Source organism: Arachis duranensis, chromosome 4 (genome assembly GCF_000817695.3).
Source record: "Arachis duranensis cultivar V14167 chromosome 4, aradu.V14167.gnm2.J7QH, whole genome shotgun sequence".
NCBI lineage: Eukaryota > Viridiplantae > Streptophyta > Magnoliopsida > Fabales > Fabaceae > Arachis > Arachis duranensis.
Genome location: NC_029775.3, coordinates 73,509,423 through 73,528,308, shown reverse-complemented (window position 1 = coordinate 73,528,308; position 18,886 = coordinate 73,509,423). Strand labels below are relative to the sequence as shown.

At 38.9% G+C, this 18,886-nt stretch overlaps 2 protein-coding genes across 2 annotated transcripts; both read left to right on the top strand.

Moving 5' to 3' along the window:
* Positions 1 to 4,557: 4,557 nt before the first annotated feature.
* On the top strand, positions 4,558 to 5,175 carry LOC107484661 (uncharacterized). Its single transcript, XM_016105210.1, has one exon. It carries the CDS (start codon positions 4,558 to 4,560, stop codon positions 5,173 to 5,175), a length of 618 nt encoding a protein of 205 aa, XP_015960696.1.
* Positions 5,176 to 7,968: 2,793 nt separating this feature from the next.
* Positions 7,969 to 8,313, top strand: LOC107484660 (uncharacterized). The gene has a single exon (XM_016105208.1). The coding sequence runs from the start codon at positions 7,969 to 7,971 to the stop codon at positions 8,311 to 8,313; it is 345 nt and encodes a 114-aa protein (XP_015960694.1).
* Positions 8,314 to 18,886: the final 10,573 nt, after the last annotated feature.

Below are 18,886 nucleotides of genomic sequence, written 5' to 3'. Positions count from 1 at the left end.
AAGGTTTATTACTTGGACGACCCAGTACACTTGCTGGTTAGTTGAACGGAGTTGTGAGCTTCTCTACCAGTGCCTGAAACTTTTTAATCACAATTTCGTCCACCAACACACAAAAGTCACTCTTTAGACCCAAATAAAAGGGTGCTTATAGAACATAATTCATATTTTCTAGCACTAGTATAACCCGATCCCTAATAATTCAAAGAGAAAATTTATTAATGCTATTGTCCTAAAATAAAAGCTCTAATTTTTGCAACCGAGGTAGAAGCAATCTATTTCTAGCATTCAAAAGACAGCAATGTTAGGGATGTTTTGAACAAAATATTGAAGTTCAATTAATTATTAAGACAGTCACAATCTTTATACAATTAAGTCAAAAAATAGTAAAACACAAAGCAGCACATCACTAGTAGCACATCACTTTCCGAAAAAATACAACACAAAACAGTAGTAAAACTAAGCCGTCAGAGCTAATCAATAATCATTAATCAGATAATCATTCAATAAAAAACATAAAACATTCAATAATTGTTCAATAATTTCTGAAAGGCGCATAAAAAGAACAAGAACAAGTGAGCACTAACTGCGGCAGATGAAGACTCGAAGAGACAAAGCAATTCTTCACCAGCAGGCCAGCACCCATCACAACTCCACAAACTAGGATGCACGAAAACTCGAGGAGACAAACCCCTGACAGCGACAGAATGGTGACAGACAACGGTGATAAGATGACGGCCACCGAGCTTGAGGAAGAAGCATCGAACCTGCGACTTGTGACTGCAAACAGATTGAAAACTTAGAAGAAACTCTCCTGACTGAGCCGCATGAAGACTCAAGGAGACAAGCCCCTGACTACGATGGACGGCGACAAACACGGCTTCTCCTTGCGGTGGTGGTGGCGGCTAGTGTTTTTCCCTTGGTTGAGCTAGGCGTGTTTGCTCGAAGGAATAAGGAAGGAGATGGAGAAGACGCATTTTGGCTTCTTTGATTTCCCCTTAAGTGCGAAACTGTGCCGTTTTGTTCAAACCGGTCGGTTCCGATTTTGGTTCAACCAACCGGTTTAGCAGTTTACATCTGATTTTGTGATTACTAGTTTTAGACATCAGACCTAACTATTATTGTCTTCAGTTTGCGATTGAACCAGTCGGATTGGATGGTTCCGTCTGATTTTCAGAACCATGCTTTCACCTCTCTAATGACAAGTCATCTTATGCTAGTTTTACAAGCATTTTTTATTTGTTTCATTAGGTTTTATGCGCTTTCTTGCACAATAAGTAAGTAGTTGGAGTGGAATTTCATGATTATTTTGAATCAATCAAACATCATTGTTTTATACAAAATCATTAGATTTATGCAAGAATTAATTGATTTTATGAATGGTGCAAGGACCTTGTAATTTTGGTGAGACTTTGATTGCTTGTATTATTGCTTGTAGGTGAAGAAATGAAGAGAAAATGGAAGCAATCATGGAATCGTTGCATTAAGAAGGAGAACGCCATGCTCACTAGCAAACATGGCTGGCGTTCACTTCCCAAGTGAGCGCTATGCTCACTAAGCCAACATTTTCGGGATTTTCAAGCATTGGAGGCAAAGCTTGTGCCATCCATACGCATAGCCAGCGCTCAAATAGCTAACTTGGCGCTCACTAAGAGACCGCTAGTGAGGAGAGGCGCACACCAAAGAAGCAACAAAGGTACAGCGCTCAAAAAGGGAGCGCAGCGCTCATAAAGAGAGCGCTAAGTGAGGCAACATGCGCACGAGAGGTGCACGCTGAGGGAGTGAACGGGGCGCTCATTTTGTGAACTGAGTGTTCCCCTGGGAGCAACAAGCATGCATCCCTGACCCACTTTCATTCAAGGCCAAATCAAAAAGCCCACTCCAAGTTTTGATGACTAAAAATAGAAAGTGTATAAATAGGAGCAAATTTGATTTCAAGAGGACCTGTTTTTCTTATTTTTTAGCTTGCTCTCTTTTAATTTTTCTTTTTAGAATTTGGGGAATTGAGATTAAATCTAAGTTTTATTTCTGTTTGTTCTTTCTTTTGCAACTTCTATTTTCTGTTTTGGGTTTTTGGAACTCTGATTAGAGAATTCTCTGAATTCTTTCACCTTGGAGTCCCCTTTCTTTTCTGTTTCTGGTTTTGAGAATTTGAGATCTAATTTTAACCTTCCTGCTAGTTTTCATTTCTTCTACAATTTCTTCTTTACTGTATTGTCAAGAGAGCAATTGAGATCTAAGTTTTCTTGCTATTTGATTCTTCTGCAATTTCTCTTCATCTCATAGTTCTCTGATTTACTTCAATTTACAATTCCAGTTTAGTTTTGAATCCCAGTACCCAAATCCCTTTATTCTTCATGCAATTTAAGTTTCCTGTCAATTTAGATTCAGTAATTTAAATTTCTTGCACTTTAAGTTTCAGTTATTTACCTTTCTTGCAATTTAAGTTTCAGCTCATTTACTTTCTTGCACTTTATGTGTTTGCAATTTACTTCTTCTGCACTTTAAGATTTTTTCAATTTACTTCCTCCCTGTGGGATTGACCTCACTTTTGTGAGTTATTACTACTTGATGCAACCTGGTACACTTGCCGGTGAGTTTGTGTGGAATCGTTTTTTCCCTCATCAAGTTTTTGGTGCCGTTGCTGGGGATTGATTTAGATCGACAATGATTAAGTAGGGTGATAATCTAGATTAAGCATTTTTTTCTTTTTCTTTGTTTTTATAAAGCACATTAACTGTTTGAGTTTTTGTTTAAGCTAACCTTAACCTCATTCTAGCAGTAGAGTGAATTATTTTTGGTTTCTGGTTATGTGTGTGTTTTATGCTAGGAGGAAGAAGAGGTGAATCCACATCTTTTGATTTTGAACCAGAGAAAACACTTTGGAGGTTGAGAAGAGAAGCAAGAGGGAAGGGAGTTGTTGGAGAAGAAGACTCGGAAGAAAAAGACCAAGAAATGGAAAGGAATGCCCCTAATCCACCAGAAGAGGTAGCTAATAACAATGGCCAGCCTCAAACGAGAGTTCTAGTCTCTTACACCTTCCCCAATGCAAGAAACTATGGGAGTAGCATTCTCACTCCAAATGTGCATGCTAACAACTTTGAATTGAAACCTCAACTCATTACACTGGTGCAGAACAACTGTTCTTATGGAGGAGGTCCCTTGGAAGATCCAAATCAGCACTTAGCCATCTTTCTGAGGATTTGTCACACAATTAAGACAAATGGTGTACACCTAGACATCTATAAGTTGCTGCTATTTCTATTTTCCTTGAGGGATAAGGCTACTCAATGGTTAGAAGCATTTTCCAAAGAAAGCATCAACAATTGGGAGGATTTAGTGAGCAAATTTTTGGCTAAATTCTACCCACCTCAGAGGATCATAAGATTGAAGACAGAGGTGTAAACCTTCACCCAAATGGATGGAGAATCACTTTATGAGGCCTGGGAGAGATACAAAGACTTGATTAGGAAATGTCCACCTGAGATGTTTAATGAATGGGACAGACTTCAAATTTTCTATGAGGGATTGACTTTAAAAGCTCAAGAAGCTTTGGATTATTCTGCTGGAGGATCAGTGCAACTAATGAAGACAGCTGAGGAAGCTCAGAACCTCATAGACACTATGGCAAATAACTAATACTTCTATGCTCATCAAAGGCAACACCAACCAGCTCAAAGGAAGGGTGTATTGGAGCTGGAAGGTGTGGATACCATTTTGGCATAAAACAAGGTGATGCACCAATAGATTCAACAACAAATGGAAATAATGGCCAAGAGGATTGATGGTCTTCAAGTATCTGCAGTAAACATTACAAATCAACCATCACCTACATGGGGATAAAATGAAGAGAGCTATGAAGAGCAACAGCCTGAGCAAGTCCAATACATGCACAACCAAGGAGTTGGACAAAATGAGTTCCATGGAGATACTTACAACTCATCCTGGAGGAACCACCCCAATTTGAGGTGGGGAGACAACCAAAACCAGCCGCCTTGGCAAAGAAACTCAAACCAGAATAATTCCAGAAACACAAACCATCAAAACCATCAAAACACTAACCAAAACCAATATAGAAAACCACAAAACAATCAACCTCAACCCAACTACTATCCACTCAACAACCAATCCACTAACCAAAATAACTATCATCCACCCTCAACATCCTATAATCAACTACAACCACCCCAAGAATCTCAAAGAATCTCCAACTTGGAGATAATAATGGAAAAGATGATCAAGCATCAAGAATTGGCCCATAAGAACCATGAAGCTTCACTGAAGAATCTAAAGAGGAAAATTGGCCAATTGTCCAAGCAAACGGTGGTTGAAAGAGCACCCAATGCATTACCAAGTGACACAATTTCCAATCCCAAAGAAGAATACAAAGCAATCCAATTAAGGAGTAGAAGAACCTTGAAGAATGACAAAGAAGCTAACAAGAGGCCAGTTGAGAATGATGAAGACGTAAAGGAAGAGGTGACAGCAAACAAGCAAGACCAAGAGGAGTCCAAATAGAAGGAGGAAGAGCCACAAGCTTCAAAGAAAGGAAAACAAATTATGAAGGAGCATCCACAAGAACAGAATAAGGTGGAGAAGCCTTACACACCTCCTCTGCCATATCCTCAAAGATTACAGAAGGAGCTCAAGGACCAACAATTTCCCAAGTTCCTAGAAGTTTTCAAGAAGCTGGAAATCAATATTCCACTAGCTGAAGCATTGGAGCAGATGTCTCTGTATGCAAAATTTCTCAAGGAGCTTATTAACAAGAAGAGGAGCTGGAATGAAAAAGAGACAGTGATTTTGACCCAAGAGTGCAGTGTTGTCATCCAAAGAGGTCTTCCACCAAAGCTCAAAGATCCAGGAAGCTTCATCCTATCTTGCACTATAGGCAATAGAACATTGGACAAAGCCCTCTGTGATCTAGGAGCCAGCATCAACTTGATGCCTCTCTCATTAATGAAGCAGCTTGCAATAGAGGAACTCAGACCAACTAGAATGTCACTTCAAATGGCAGATCAGTCACTCAAGATACCTAATAGAGTGGTGGAGAATTTGTTAGTGAAGGTTGAAGCATTCATATTCCCTGCTGACTTTGTCATTTTAGACATGGAAGAAGAAGGACATAAGTCAATTTCTTGGGTAGACCTTTCTTGGTCACAGCAATGGCCATTATAGATGTAGAGAAAGGTGAAATGATCCTCAGGGTGCATGATGAGCAAATGATCATTAATGTCTTCAAAGCTATGGAACATCCCTCTGAGAGAGCACAACAGATGAGAGTGGAAATGATAGAAGATCTGGTGGAGGAAGTGCTTGAAGCGACCAGTCAGGAAGAGCAAAAAGGAGAGATAGAAGCAGCTCAAGATGCCTCAAGGGAACACGTGACTAAAAGCTCTCTAAAAGCAAGGTAGAGGAGAAGCCAACCTAAGAATTGAAACCTCTTCCTCCACACCTTAAATATGCATTCCTTGGTACAGCAGATAGCTTCCCAGTAATCATCAACTCCACCTTGAATGAGGAAGAAGAAGGAAAACTCCTTGCTGTATTGAGAGCTCACAAATGTGCATTAGGATGGACCATTGATGACTTGAAAGGCATAAGCCCTGCCATATGCATGCACAAGATACTTTTGAAGGACAATTCCAAACCAGTGGTTCAACCTCAGAGAAGGCTAAACCCCACAATGAAAGAAGTTGTTCAGAAAGAAGTAATGAAGTTATGGAATGCAGGGATCATCTATCTTATTTCTGACAGCTCATGGATAAGCCCGGTTCAAGTGGTGCCAAAGAAAGGTGGGATGACTGTAATTGTTAATGAGAAAAATGAGCTCATTCCCACAAGAACTGTGACAGGATGGAGGATGTGTATTGACTACAGGAAGCTGAACGATGCCACACGCAAAGATCACTTTCCCCTCCCTTTCATTGACCAAATGCTTGAAAGGCTAGCCGGCCATGCACATTACTGTTTTCTTGATGGATATTCGGGCTATAATCAAATAGTAGTTGACCCCATGAATCAAGAGAAGACATCTTTCACCTGCCCCTTTAGAGTCTTTGCATATAGATGGATGCCATTTGGATTGTGTAATGCTCCAGCTACATTTCAAAGATGCATGCTATCAATTTTCTCAGACATGGTAGAAAAATTTATTGAAGTGTTCATGGATGATTTCTCTATTTTTGGTGACACTTTCAATGCTTGCTTGCATCATCTTACCCTAGTCTTGAAATGATGCCAAGAATCCAATTTGATTTTAAATTGGGAAAAATGCCATTTTATGGTACCCAAAGGAATTGTTCTTGGTCACAAAGTTTCAAGAAGAGGGATAGAAGTTGATAAGGCAAAGGTAGAAATCATAGAGAAACTTCCTTCACCAACTAATGTGAGAGCTGTTAGAAGTTTCTTAGGACATGTTGGATTCTATAGAAGATTCATCAAGGATTTTTCAAAAATAGCCAAACCATTAAGCAATTTGCTGGTGGTTGATAATCTTTTTATTTTTGATGAAAGTTGTAAGCATGCCTTTGAAACTTTAAAAACCAAACTCACAACAGCACCAATCATCACACCCCCAGATTGGGAATTACCTTTTGAACTCATGTGTGATGCAAGTGACCTTACAATTGGTGCTGTGTTGGGAAAAAGGAAGGGCAATTTACACCATGTCATCTATTATGCAAGCAAAGTATTAAATGAAGCTCAGAAAAATTACACCACAATAGAGAAGAAATTATTTGCTGTGGTTTATGCATTTGATAAGTTTAGATCATACTTGATTAGATCTAAGATTGTAGTTTATACTGACCATGCTGCCCTTAAGTATTTGATGTCAAAACAGGATGCCAAACCAAGACTTATCTGATGGATATTGCTCCTACAAGAGTTTGACATTGAAATAAAGGATAGGAAAAGGAGTGAAAATCAAGTTGCTGATCATTTATCAAGGCTGCCACAAGAAACAAATCAAGAAGCTTTACATCCAGTGAATGAAAGCTTTCCAGATGAACACCTTTTACAAATCCAACAAGCCCCCTGGTTTGTAGATATTGCAAACTACAAGGTTGGAAGGAAGATTCCTCAAGAATTCACAAGCAACAAGTGAAGAAGCTGCTCAATGAGGCCAAGAAATTCTTATGGGATGAACCATTCTTATTCAGGAGGTGTCCAGATGGAATGATTAGAAAATGTGTTTCTAAGAGTGAGATGAGAGACATACTGTGGCATTGTCATAGTTCAGCTTATAGTGGACATTTTGGGCCAGAAAGAACAGCAGCCAAAGTACTTCAAAGCGGATTTTATTGGCCAACCATATTCAAGGATGCTAGAGAGTTTGTTTATCAATGCAATGAGTGCCAAAGAGCTGGAGGATTAACAAGAAGGAATGAGATACCTCAGAACTACATCTTGGAGGTAGAACTCTTTGATCTTTGGGGCATAGATTTTATGGGCCCTTTTCCACCTTTATATTCTTTCAAATACATACTTGTGGCAGTAGAGTATGTCTCAAAGTGGGTGAAAGCCATAGCAACAACCACATGTGATGCACAAATTATCCTTCAATTCCTTAAGAAGCACATTTTTACTAGATATGGAGTGCCTAAGGGTCTTGTCAGTGATGGTGGTAGTAATTTTTGCAACAAACAGATGCAGAAACTACTTCACAAATATGGGGTGATACATAAAGTAGCCACACCATATCTTCCACAGACTAATGGCCAAGTAGAGCTTGCAAATAGGGAGTTGAAGAGGATTTTGGAGAAAATAGTGGGGAACACAAGAAAGGATTAGGCCAAAAAATTAGAAGATGCTCTCTGGGCATAAAGAATAGAATTCAAAACTCCTATTGGAAAGTCTCCTTTTTAGTTATTATATGGCAAGTCTTGTCACCTCCCTGTAGAGCTTGAGCATAAAGCCTTTTGGGCCACTAAACTCCTCAACCTTGATTCTCAAGTAGCAGGAGAGAAAATGCTACTACAACTAAATGAGTTGGATGAGTTTAGACTGGAAGCCTATGAAAATGCTAAGATATATAAGGAAAAAGCTAAGATGTGGCATGACAAAAGGATCTCAAAGAAAGAGTTCAAACCAGGACAGCAAGTACTCTTGTATAACTCCAGGCTCAAAGTTTTCCCTGGCAAACTCAAGTCCAAATGGACTGGCTCCTACTTGGTGACAAAGCTTCTCCCTTATGGAAGCCTTGAACTCCTAGATGAAGCAACAAAGAACAATTTCACAGCAAACGGTCACAGGGCAAAGCATTATTTGGGAGGCCCTTGGGACAAAGAGAAGGAGATTCAGAAATTAAGTTGAGCAAGAATGAAGGATGTCAAGCTAGTGACATTAAAAGAGCGCTTGTTGGGAGGCAACCCAACCAGAGGTAGTTTTTTTTCCTAAACTATTTCAATAAAAAGGTTAAGTAGACTTATCTGTATTGCAAGGAGCTAAGTTTGGTGTTGCACACCAAAACAATTTAAGGGTGAATGAAGGATGCTAAGTCTCATGTTCAATAAAAAAAATCTCATTTAAAAACACATTTCAACCCTTTGCATAAATGGTTACTAGCTCTAAGCAATCAGGCAAACCATTAAACCATTGTCTATTCTCTAGTATTTAGTTTTATTACTTTTAGCAAAAGCACAAGGTTTCATGTAACTGATGCATCATAGACAGTAGCAAGGGACTAAGTTTGGTGTTCCCTCACCAAAGTAAGTTCAAGAACCTACAAGAATTCATGCATGCTAACCATTTGCCTAAGTGCTTGAAAAACAAGAAACTTCTAATCATTGTGCAAAAAAGACACTCAGCCTCTTAAAACAAACACCACTAAGGGAAATGCAAAAGTAAAATATGATGATGACAAAAGGAAAGCTGCAAGACACTCCTGAGAGGTTGTGTTGTCATAAAATTCACTCAGCTTTAAAATGTTCTGAATGAGAAGCTGATGTTTACCTTGATGTTTAGTTCAAATAGTGCAAATTTTGATGTCTGTTAATTGCACTAGTTTAAATTCTTGTTATCACTCATCTACACTAAATTCATGTCTTGTTTCCCTTTTGCATCAATAAGAGAAAATGTTTGAAATAGAAAGTGATTGTCTAATAATGAGCGGATATTTTATACGTTTTTTGGGAGTATTTTCATATAGTTTTTAGTAGGATTTAGCCACTTTTTAGTATATTTTTATTAGTTTTTGTGCAAAAATCATATTTCTGGACTTTACTATGAGTTTGTGTCTTTTTCTGTAATTTCAGGTATTTTCTGGCTGAAATTGAGGGAACTGAGCAAAAATCTGATTCAGAGGTTGAAAAAGGACTGCAGATGCTGTTGGATTTTGACCTCCCTGCACTCGAAGTAGATTTTCTGGAGCTACAGAACCCCAAGTGGTGCGCTCTCACTTGCGTTGGAAAGTAGACATCTAGGGCTTTCCAGAAATATATAATAGTTCAAACTTTGAGAGAGTTTTGACGATGTAAATTGGCGTCAAAATGTCAGTTCTCTGCCCTTTTCTAGCGTCAAAACGCCAGAACTGGCATAAAAGTTGGAGTTAAACGCCCAAACTAGCATAAAAGTTGGCGTTTAACTCCATGAATAGCCTATGCACGTGAAAGCTCCAATACTCAGCCCAAGCACACACCAAGTGGGCCCCAGAAGTGGATTTCTGCACTACCTATCTTAGTTTACTCATTTTCAGTAAACCTAGGTTACTAGTTGAGTATAAAAACTATTTTTAGAGATTTATTTTGTACCTCATGACATTTTCACATTTTACATTGTATACCTACGTCATGAGTCTCTAAACTCCATTGTTGGGGGTGAGAAGCTCTGCTGTGTCTCGATGGATTAATGCAATTACCACTATTTTCTATTCAATCACACTTGTTTCCATTCTAAGATACTCATTCGCACTTAAACATGATGAATGTGATGATCTGTGACACTTATCACCATTCTCAACTTATGAACGCGTGCCTGACAACCACCTCCGTTCTATCTTAGATTGAATGTGTATCTCTTAGGTTCCCGGTTCATGAATTTGAGTACCTCTCCTGACAGTAGAGTGTTCGATTTCATGCATCCAGAGTCTTCGTGGTATAAGCTAGGATTCTTGGTGGCCATTCCTGAGATCTGGAAAGTCTAAACCTTGTCTGTGGTATTCTGAGTAGGATCTGGGAAGGGATGACTGTGATGAGCTTCAAACTCGCGAGTGTTGGGTGTGGTGACAGACGCAAAAGGATCACTGGATTCTATTCTAACATGATCGAGAACCGACAGATGATTAGTCGTGCGTGACAATGCACATGGACCATTTTCATTGAGAGGATGGGAAGTAGCCATTGACAACAGTGACACCCTACAAACAGCTTGCCATGGAAGGAGCCTTGCGTGTGTGAAGAAGAAGATAGTAGGAAAGCAGAGATTCAGATGACAGAGCATCTCCAAAACTCCAACCTATTCTCCATTATTGAACCACAAGTACCTTTTATTTCATGTTCTTCTATTATATTGCAAACAAAACCCTTTTCATTATTAATCTCCTGACTAAGAGTTACAAGGTAATCATAGCTTGCTTCAAGCCGACAATTTCCGTGGGATCGACCCTTACTCACGTAAGGTATTGCTTGGACGACCAGTGCACTTGCTGGTTAGTTGTGCGAAATTGCAAGTGTGATTGCAATTTTGTGCACCAAGTTTTTGGCGCCGTTGGCGGGGATTGTTCGAGTTTGAACAACTGACGGTTCATCTTGTTGCTTAGATTAGGAAAATTTTGTCTTTTGGGTCAGAGCCTTTTTATGTTCTTTTCAAAATTTTTCAAAAATTTATTATTTTTCTTTTAGATTTTTCTATTTGAGTCTAGTTACATGTTTTAAGTTTGGTGTTCTCTTGTTAGTTTTTATTTAATTTTCGAAAATTTATTTTTGGTTTTCTAAAAATTTTAAGTTTGGTGTTCTTTTTATGTTCTTGAGTCCTTCTTGTGTTTTGATCTTAAAATTTTTAAGTTTGGTGTTCCTTGGTGTTTTTCCTCCAAATTTTCAAAAATTTTTCATTAAATTAGTCATCAATTTTAAAAATCAAATCTTTTTAAATTGTTCTTCAATCATATCTTTTCAATCATATCTTTTTTTTTCAAAACTTCCTAACCACTTTCTCTTTCTTCATTTTTTTCGAAAATCCTCATAAAAAAATTTCAAATCTTTTTTACTTTATTTTTTTGTTTCCAATTTTTTTATTATTATTATTTCGAAAAAATATATATAAATATAATAAAATAAATAAAATAAATCCACATCATCTCCTTTTCTCCATCATGGAACTAAGTGGAAATAAACAATCCAGAAAGACTCTGGGGTCATATGCTAACCCCGCTACTGCTTCATATGGGAGTAGTATCTGTATACTCTCCATCAGAGTAAGTAGTTTTGAATTGAATACTCAGCTCATTATCATGGTGCAGCAAAATTGCCAGTATTTCAGTCTTCCACAGGAAGAACCTACTGAGTTTCTGGCACAGTTCTTACAAATTGCTGACACAGTACATGATAAGGAAGTAGGCCAGGATGTCTACAGATTATTACTGTTTCTATTTGCTGTAAAAGACCAAGCTAAGAGGTGGTTAAATAACCAACCTAAGGCCAGCATAAGGACATGAAAACAGCTGTCAAAAAATTTCTGAATCAATATTTCCCTCCGAAGAGGATGACACAGCTAAGGCTGGACATCGAAGGCTTTAAACAAGAGGATAATGAATCCCTTTACAACGCCTGGGAGAGGTACAGAGAGATGCTAAGGAAATACCCCTCTGAAATATTTTCAGAATGGGTGCAGTTAGACATCTTCTACTATGGGCTTACAGAGATGCTGAGGAAATACCACTCAGCTGGTAGATCTATACACATGAGAAAGACAATTGAGGAGGCTCAAGAGCTTATAGATACTGTTGCTAGAAATCAGCATCTGTACTTAAGCAGTGAGTCCTCCATGAAGGAAGAGGCTAAAGCAGTATCTACTGACCTTAGTCCTCCAGAAAAAGTTGCTGAACTCAACCAGCAATTACTTACTCTGACAAAACAGTTAGCAAAATTTAAAGAAATGTTACAAGATACTCAGGATGCTAATAAAAATATGGAAGCACAACTTGACCAGACAAGACAACATTTATCTAAACAAATAACAGAAGAATGTCAAGCTGTTCAATTAAGGAGTGGAAAAAACATTAAATACATCAACTCAAAGCAGTAGAAAGCCAAGGAAAGAACAGCTGACAGAGGATGAACAGAATGCTACCCAAAATCCCTCTGAGGATAGTAAGAGCCCAGAGAGGAATGATTCTGGCATCCAAACGACAAAAAAGGGTGACAAACTGGCGTCAAACACCAGTGGACGCCCAGCTCTAGCATTCAAATGCCAGAAAAGGGTGAAAAGTTGGTGTCAAACGCCAATTCCATGTTCAATTCTAGCGTTCAAATGCCAGAACAGGGTAAGAATCTGGCGTTAAACGCCAATCCAGCGCCCAATCCTGGTGTTCAAACGCTAGTAAGGGATCAGACACCCGCAAGTGCTGATAATAACTCCCTCAAGAAGGCGTCTCAGCCTGCTTCTGTAAGAAATAAACCTGCAGCAACCAAGGTTGAAGAATATAAAGCCAAAATACCTTATCCTCAGAAACTCCACCAAGTGGAATAGGATAAGCAATTTACTCGCTTTGCAGACTATCTCAGGACTCTTGAAATAAAGATTCCGTTTGCAGAAGCACTTGAGCAGATACCCTCTTATGCTAAGTTAATGAAAGAAATCTTAAGCCATAAGAAGGATTGGAGAGAAACTGAAAAAGTTTTTCTCACTGAGGAATGCAGTGCAGTCATTCTAAAAAGCTTACCAGAGAAGCTTAAGGATCCCGAAAGCTTTATGATACCATGCACATTAGAAGGAATTTGCACCAAGACAGCTCTATGTGATCTTGGGGCAAGTATCAACCTAATCCCTGCATCCACTATCAGAAAGCTTGGTTTGACCGAAGAGATCAAACCAACCCGGATCTGTCTTCAACTTGCTGATGGCTCCATTAAATACCCATCAGGCATAATTGAGGACATGATTGTCAAGGTTGGGCCATTTGCCTTTTCCACTGACTTTGTAGTGCTGGAAATAGAGGAGCACAAGAGTGCAACTCTCATTCTAGGAAGACCTTTCCTAGCAACTGGACGCACTCTCATTGATGTCCAAAAGGGGGAAGTGACCCTGTAAGTCAATGAAGATGAGTTTAAGTTGAATGATGTCAAAGCTATGCAGTATCTAGACACACCAAAAGACTGCATGAAAGTGGATCTTATTGACTCTCTGGTAGAAGAAGTCAATATGACTAAGAGTCTCGAATCAGAGCTAGAGGACATATTTAAAGATGTTCAGCCTGATCTGGAGGAGCCAGAGGAAACAGAGGAACCTCTAAAAATTCCTCAATTAGAGGAAAAGCACCCCAAACCCGAGCTCAAACCATTACCACCATCCTTGAAATATGCATTTCTGGGAGAAGACAACACTTTTCCTGTGATCATAAGCTCTACCTTAAAGCCACAGGAAGAGGAGGCACTAATTCAAGTGCTAAGGACACCCAAGACAGCTCTTGGGTGGTCCATAAGTGATCTTAAGGGCATTAGCCCAGCTAGATGTATGCACAAGATTCTTTGGGAGGATAATGCTAAGCCAGTGGTACAACCACAAAGGCGGCTAAATCCAGCCATGAAGGAAGTGGTGTAGAAAGAGGTCACTAAACTACTAGAGGCTGGGATTATTTATCCTATTTCTGATAGCCCCTGGGTGAGCCCTGTCCAAGTCGTCACCAAGAAGGGAGGAATGACAGTAGTGCATAATAAAAAGAATGAACTGGTTCCTACAAGAACAATTATAGGGTGGCGCATGTGTATTGACTACAGAAGACTCAATACAGCCACTAGAAAGGATCATTTTCCTTTACCATTCATAGACCAGATGCTAGAAAGACTAGCAGGTCATGACTATTACTGCTTTTTGGATGGCTATTCAGGCTACAACCAAATTGCAGTAGATTCCCAGGATCAAGAGAAAATAACATTCACATGTCCATTTGGAGTATTTGCCTACAGAAGGATGCCATTTGGTCTATGTAATGCACCTGCAACCTTTTAGAGATGCATGGTCTCTATTTTCTCTGATATGGTGGAAAAATTTCTGGAAGTCTTCATGGATGACTTCTCAGTATATGGAGACTCATTCAGCTCCTGTCTTGATCATCTAACACTTTTTCTGAAAAGGTGCCAAGAGACCAGCCTGGTTTTAAACTAGGAGAAATGTCACTTTATGGTGACTGAAGGAATTGTCCTTGAACACAAAATTTCAAACAATGGAATAGAGGTGGATCAAGCTAAGGTAGAGGTAATTGAAAAATTACCACCACCTGCCAATGTTAAGGAAATCAGAAGCTTTCTGGGGCATGCAAGATTCTATAGGAGGTTTATAAAGGATTTTTCAAAAATCGCAAAACCTCTAAGTAATCTGCTAGCTGCTGACACGCCATTTATATTTGACACAGAGTGTCTACAGGCGTTTGAGACTCTGAAGGCTAAGCTGGTCACAACACCAGTCATTTCTGCATCAAACTGGACATTACCATTCAAACTGATGTGTGATGCCAGTGACCATGCCATTGGTGCAGTATTGGGGCAGAGGCATGACAAACTTCTGCATGTCATTTACTATGCCAGCCGTGTCCTAAATGATGCACAGAAGAATTACACAACCACAGAAAAGGAATTGCTTGCAGTGGTTTATGCCATTGACAAGTTCAGATCCTATTTGGTAAGATCAATGGTGATTGTGTACACTGACCATGCTACTCTTAAATATCTACTCACAAAGCAGGATTCAAAACCCAGGCTCATAAGGTGGGTGCTGCTTCTGCAAGAGTTTGATATAGAAATAAGAGACAAAAAGGAACAGAAAACCAAGTGGCAGATCATCTGTCCCGGATAGAATCAGAAGAAGGGGCGACCCTCCCCATCACTGAGATCTTTAAAACCTTTTCGGATGAGCAACTCTTTGCCATTCAGGAAGTACCATGGTTTGCAGACATTGCAAACTATAAGGTTGCAAGGTTTATACCCAAGGAGTACAACAGGCAGCAAACAAAAAAATTAATTTCTGATGCACAGTACTACTTGTGGGATGAACCATATCTCTTTAAGAGATGCGTAGATGGAATAATCTGTAGATGTGTGCCTAGAGAAGAAGCGCAGAGGATCCTTTGGCACTGCCATGGATCACAATATGGAGGACATTTCAGAAGTGAGCGAACAGCCACAAAAGTCCTCCAATGTGGCTTCTACTGGCCTACTCTCTATAAAGACTCCCGAGAGTTTATACGGAACTGTGACAGTTGCCAGAGAGTTGGTAATCTGCCTCATTGTTACGTCATGCCTCAGCAAGAGATCTTAGAGATTGAATTGTTTGACGTATGGATATTGACTTCATGGGACCTTTCCCACCTTCATACGCAAACACTTATATTCTGGTGGTAGTAGACTATGTATCTAAATGGGTAGAGGTAATTGCAACACCCACTAGTGATACTAAAACAGTGCTAAAGTTCCTCCAAAAACACATCTTCAGTAGATTTGGTGTCCCCAGAGTAATAATCAGTGATGGAGGCACTCATTTCTGCAATAAACAACTTTACTATGCTATGGTCCGGTATGGAATTAGCCACAAGGTAGCAACTCCATATCATCCATAGACAAATGGGCAAGCTGAGGTCTCTAATAGAGAACTAAAAAGAATCTTGGAACAAACTGTAATGACCTGTAGAAAGGATTAGGCAAAAAGCTTGGATTATGCTCTGTGGGCATACAGAACAATATTCAAGACTCCTATAAGAACTTTTCCATACCAACTTGTGTATGGCAAAGCCTGTCATCTGCCCGTGGAACTGGAACACAAAGCCTACTGGGCAACCAGATTCCTAAACCTTGATGCTAAATTAGCTGGAGAGAAAAGATTGCTCTAGTTGAATGAGCTAGAAGAGTTCAGACTTAATGCTTTCGAAAATGCAAAAATTTATAGGAGAAAGCAAAAAAGTGGCATGACAAGAAATTGTCATCCAAAGTGTTTGAACCGGGACAAAAAGTCCTATTATTTAACTCTAGATTCAGACTATTCCTTGGGAAATTAAAATCCCAATGGAGGGGACCATATGTGATTAGAGGTGTGTCACCATATGGATATATGGAGCTTCAGGATATTGATTCTGACAAGAGATTCATTGTTAATGGGCAAAGAGTTAAGCACTATCTTAAAAGCAATATTGAGCAAGAGTGCTCAAAACTGAGACTAGAATAACATTCAGTGAGGTCCAGCTAAAGACAATAAAGAAGCGCTTGCTGGGAGGCAACCCAGCCATTGGTTAAGCCTACTTTTTTTAATAATTATAAGAGTTTGATACAAAATTTATCTTCCATTGGAGTTCACAGAGTTACAGAAGAATTCAGAGCAGAAAACAGAGAAAAGATGCTCACTAGTAGAAAAATGTTAGTAAGGAGCATTTTTGGGCGTTAAACGCCAGAATGGGTGCCATTCTGGGCGTTTAATGCTTGACTTGCAGCATCCTGGGCATTTAGAAAATGCCCAGTGACAAAGAAATTCTGGTGTTTACCTGGTTGGACGTTTAAACGCCCAGTAAGGAGGGAAAACTGGCATTTAAACGCCAACTAGGGTACCTGGCTGGGCGTTTAAACGCCAAAACAGGCAGCAATTGGGCGTTAAATGCCCAAAACATGCTACTCCTGGGCGTTTAATGCCAGGAACATGGAGGGGAGGGGATTTTCCTTCTCAACTCAAATTTTTTTCAAATTTTTATATTTTTTTCCACATTTCTTGCATGAACATGTTACAAATCCTCATCTTTCAATTTCAATTTCAAAAATTTCTTAATCCTAAAAAATCTTTTTCTATTTCTTTTGAAATCTTTGTCAAAACTCATATATCTTTTTAACTTCTTTTCAAATCTTTTCCAAACAATCCTCTATCTTTTTAAATTTGTTCCAAATCTTTTTCAACTCATCACACTATCTTTTCAAAATTAGATTTATCTTTTTCAAATTTCTCTCTTATCTTTTTAATTTTAAAAATACATCTTTTGCATATCATAAGTATCTTTTTACAAATCATATCTTCTATCATATCTTTTTCAAATTTTTTGAACCTACCCCTCTCCCTTTTAAATTGACATTCGGCCATCCCCTCTCCTGCACCATTCGAAATTGTCTCTCATTCTCTTCCTGTCCTTTCCTTTCTTTTGCTTGAGGATAAGTAAACCTCTAAGTTTGGTGTGCTTTTCGTGATCACTGAGCCAAGACTCACCAAGATCATGGTTCTTAAGGGAAAACAAACAACCTCAAGAGGCAAGAAAGAGAATATTCTAAAACCACATTGGAATCAAGAGAAGTTCTTAACCAAAGAACATGCAGACCATTATTACAAAATAATGGGTCTGAGGTCAGTGATCCCAGAAGTTAAATTTGATCTGAAAGAAGATGAATATCTGGAGATCCAAGAACAGATTCAAAACAGAGGCTGGGAAATCCTAGCTAATCCTGAGACAAAGGTGGGGAGAAACATGGTTCAGAAATTCTACTCAAATTTGTGACAAACAGATAAACCCAAGCTGGAACCGCTTAGAAGCATCTATTACCAAGCTGTAAGAAGCTATGGATTAAATGAAAGAAGAACAGCAAAATCAAAATAGCATGCTCTGCAAGCTGCTTAAGGAACAGGAGATGCAAGGGCGTGAACTGCAGGAGCAGAAGTGCTAGAAGCTACCTCTTGAAGGGCCAGACACCCCACAGAATGAAGGAGCATCCACCTCCCAAAATAAAGGTTGTTGAGTCCTAATCTTAACTTTGTGATAACTCTGCTATTAGAAATCTATTTTTAGAGTCAGAGGAATAGTAGTAATTAGTGTCCTTATTTTTCGTTTTTAATTCTTCCCCAAGTAAGCTATAATTTATTTTTCTCATCATCATTAAACATGAATAAAATAGCAGATTTTTAGAATAAGGAAGCAATTTTATTTTTGAGTTCTTAATAAGAAAAAAATTCAAATTATTTATATGTGGTGGCAATACTCTTTGTTCTCTGAATGAATGCTTGAACAGTGCATAAATTTTGATAGTGAAGTTTATGAATGTTAAAATTATTGGCTCTTAAAAGAATGATGAAAAAAAAGAAATGTTGTTGATAATTTGAAAAATCATAGAGTTGATTCTTGAAGCAAGAGAAAACAGTGAAGAACAAATAAAAAAAAGAAAGCAAGCAGAAAAAGCCAATAGCCCTTTAAAACAAAAATCAAGGGTAAAGAGGATCCAAGGCTTTGAGCATCAATGGATAGGAGGGCCTACAGGCATAAAATCATGGCCTAAGCGGCTGAATCAAGCTGTCCCTAACCATGTGCTTGTCGCATGCAGGTCCAAGTGAAAAACTTGAGACTGAGTGGTTAAAGTCGTTATCCAACACAAAAAGAGTGTGCTTAAGAACTCTGGACACCTCTGATTGGGGGCTTTAGCAAAGCTGAGTCACAATCTGAAAAGGTTCACTCAGTTATGTGTCTGTGGCATTTATGTATCCGGTGGTAATACTGGAAAACATAATGCTTAGGGCCACGGCTAAGACTCATCAAGTAGCTGTGTTCAAGAATCAACATGCTAAACTAGGAGAATCAATAACACTATTTGAATTCTGAGTTCCTATAGATGCCAGTCATTCAGAACTTCAAAGGATAAATGGAGATGCCAAAACTATTCAGAAGCAAAAAGCTACTAGTCCCGCTAATCTAATTAGAATTTGAGCTTCATGTACACTC

Coding starts and splice junctions, on each gene's coding strand:
- LOC107484661 (XM_016105210.1), top strand. CDS start 4,558: ATGAAGGAGCATCCACAAGAACAGAATAAGGTGGAGAAGCCTTACACA.
- LOC107484660 (XM_016105208.1), top strand. CDS start 7,969: ATGCTACTACAACTAAATGAGTTGGATGAGTTTAGACTGGAAGCCTAT.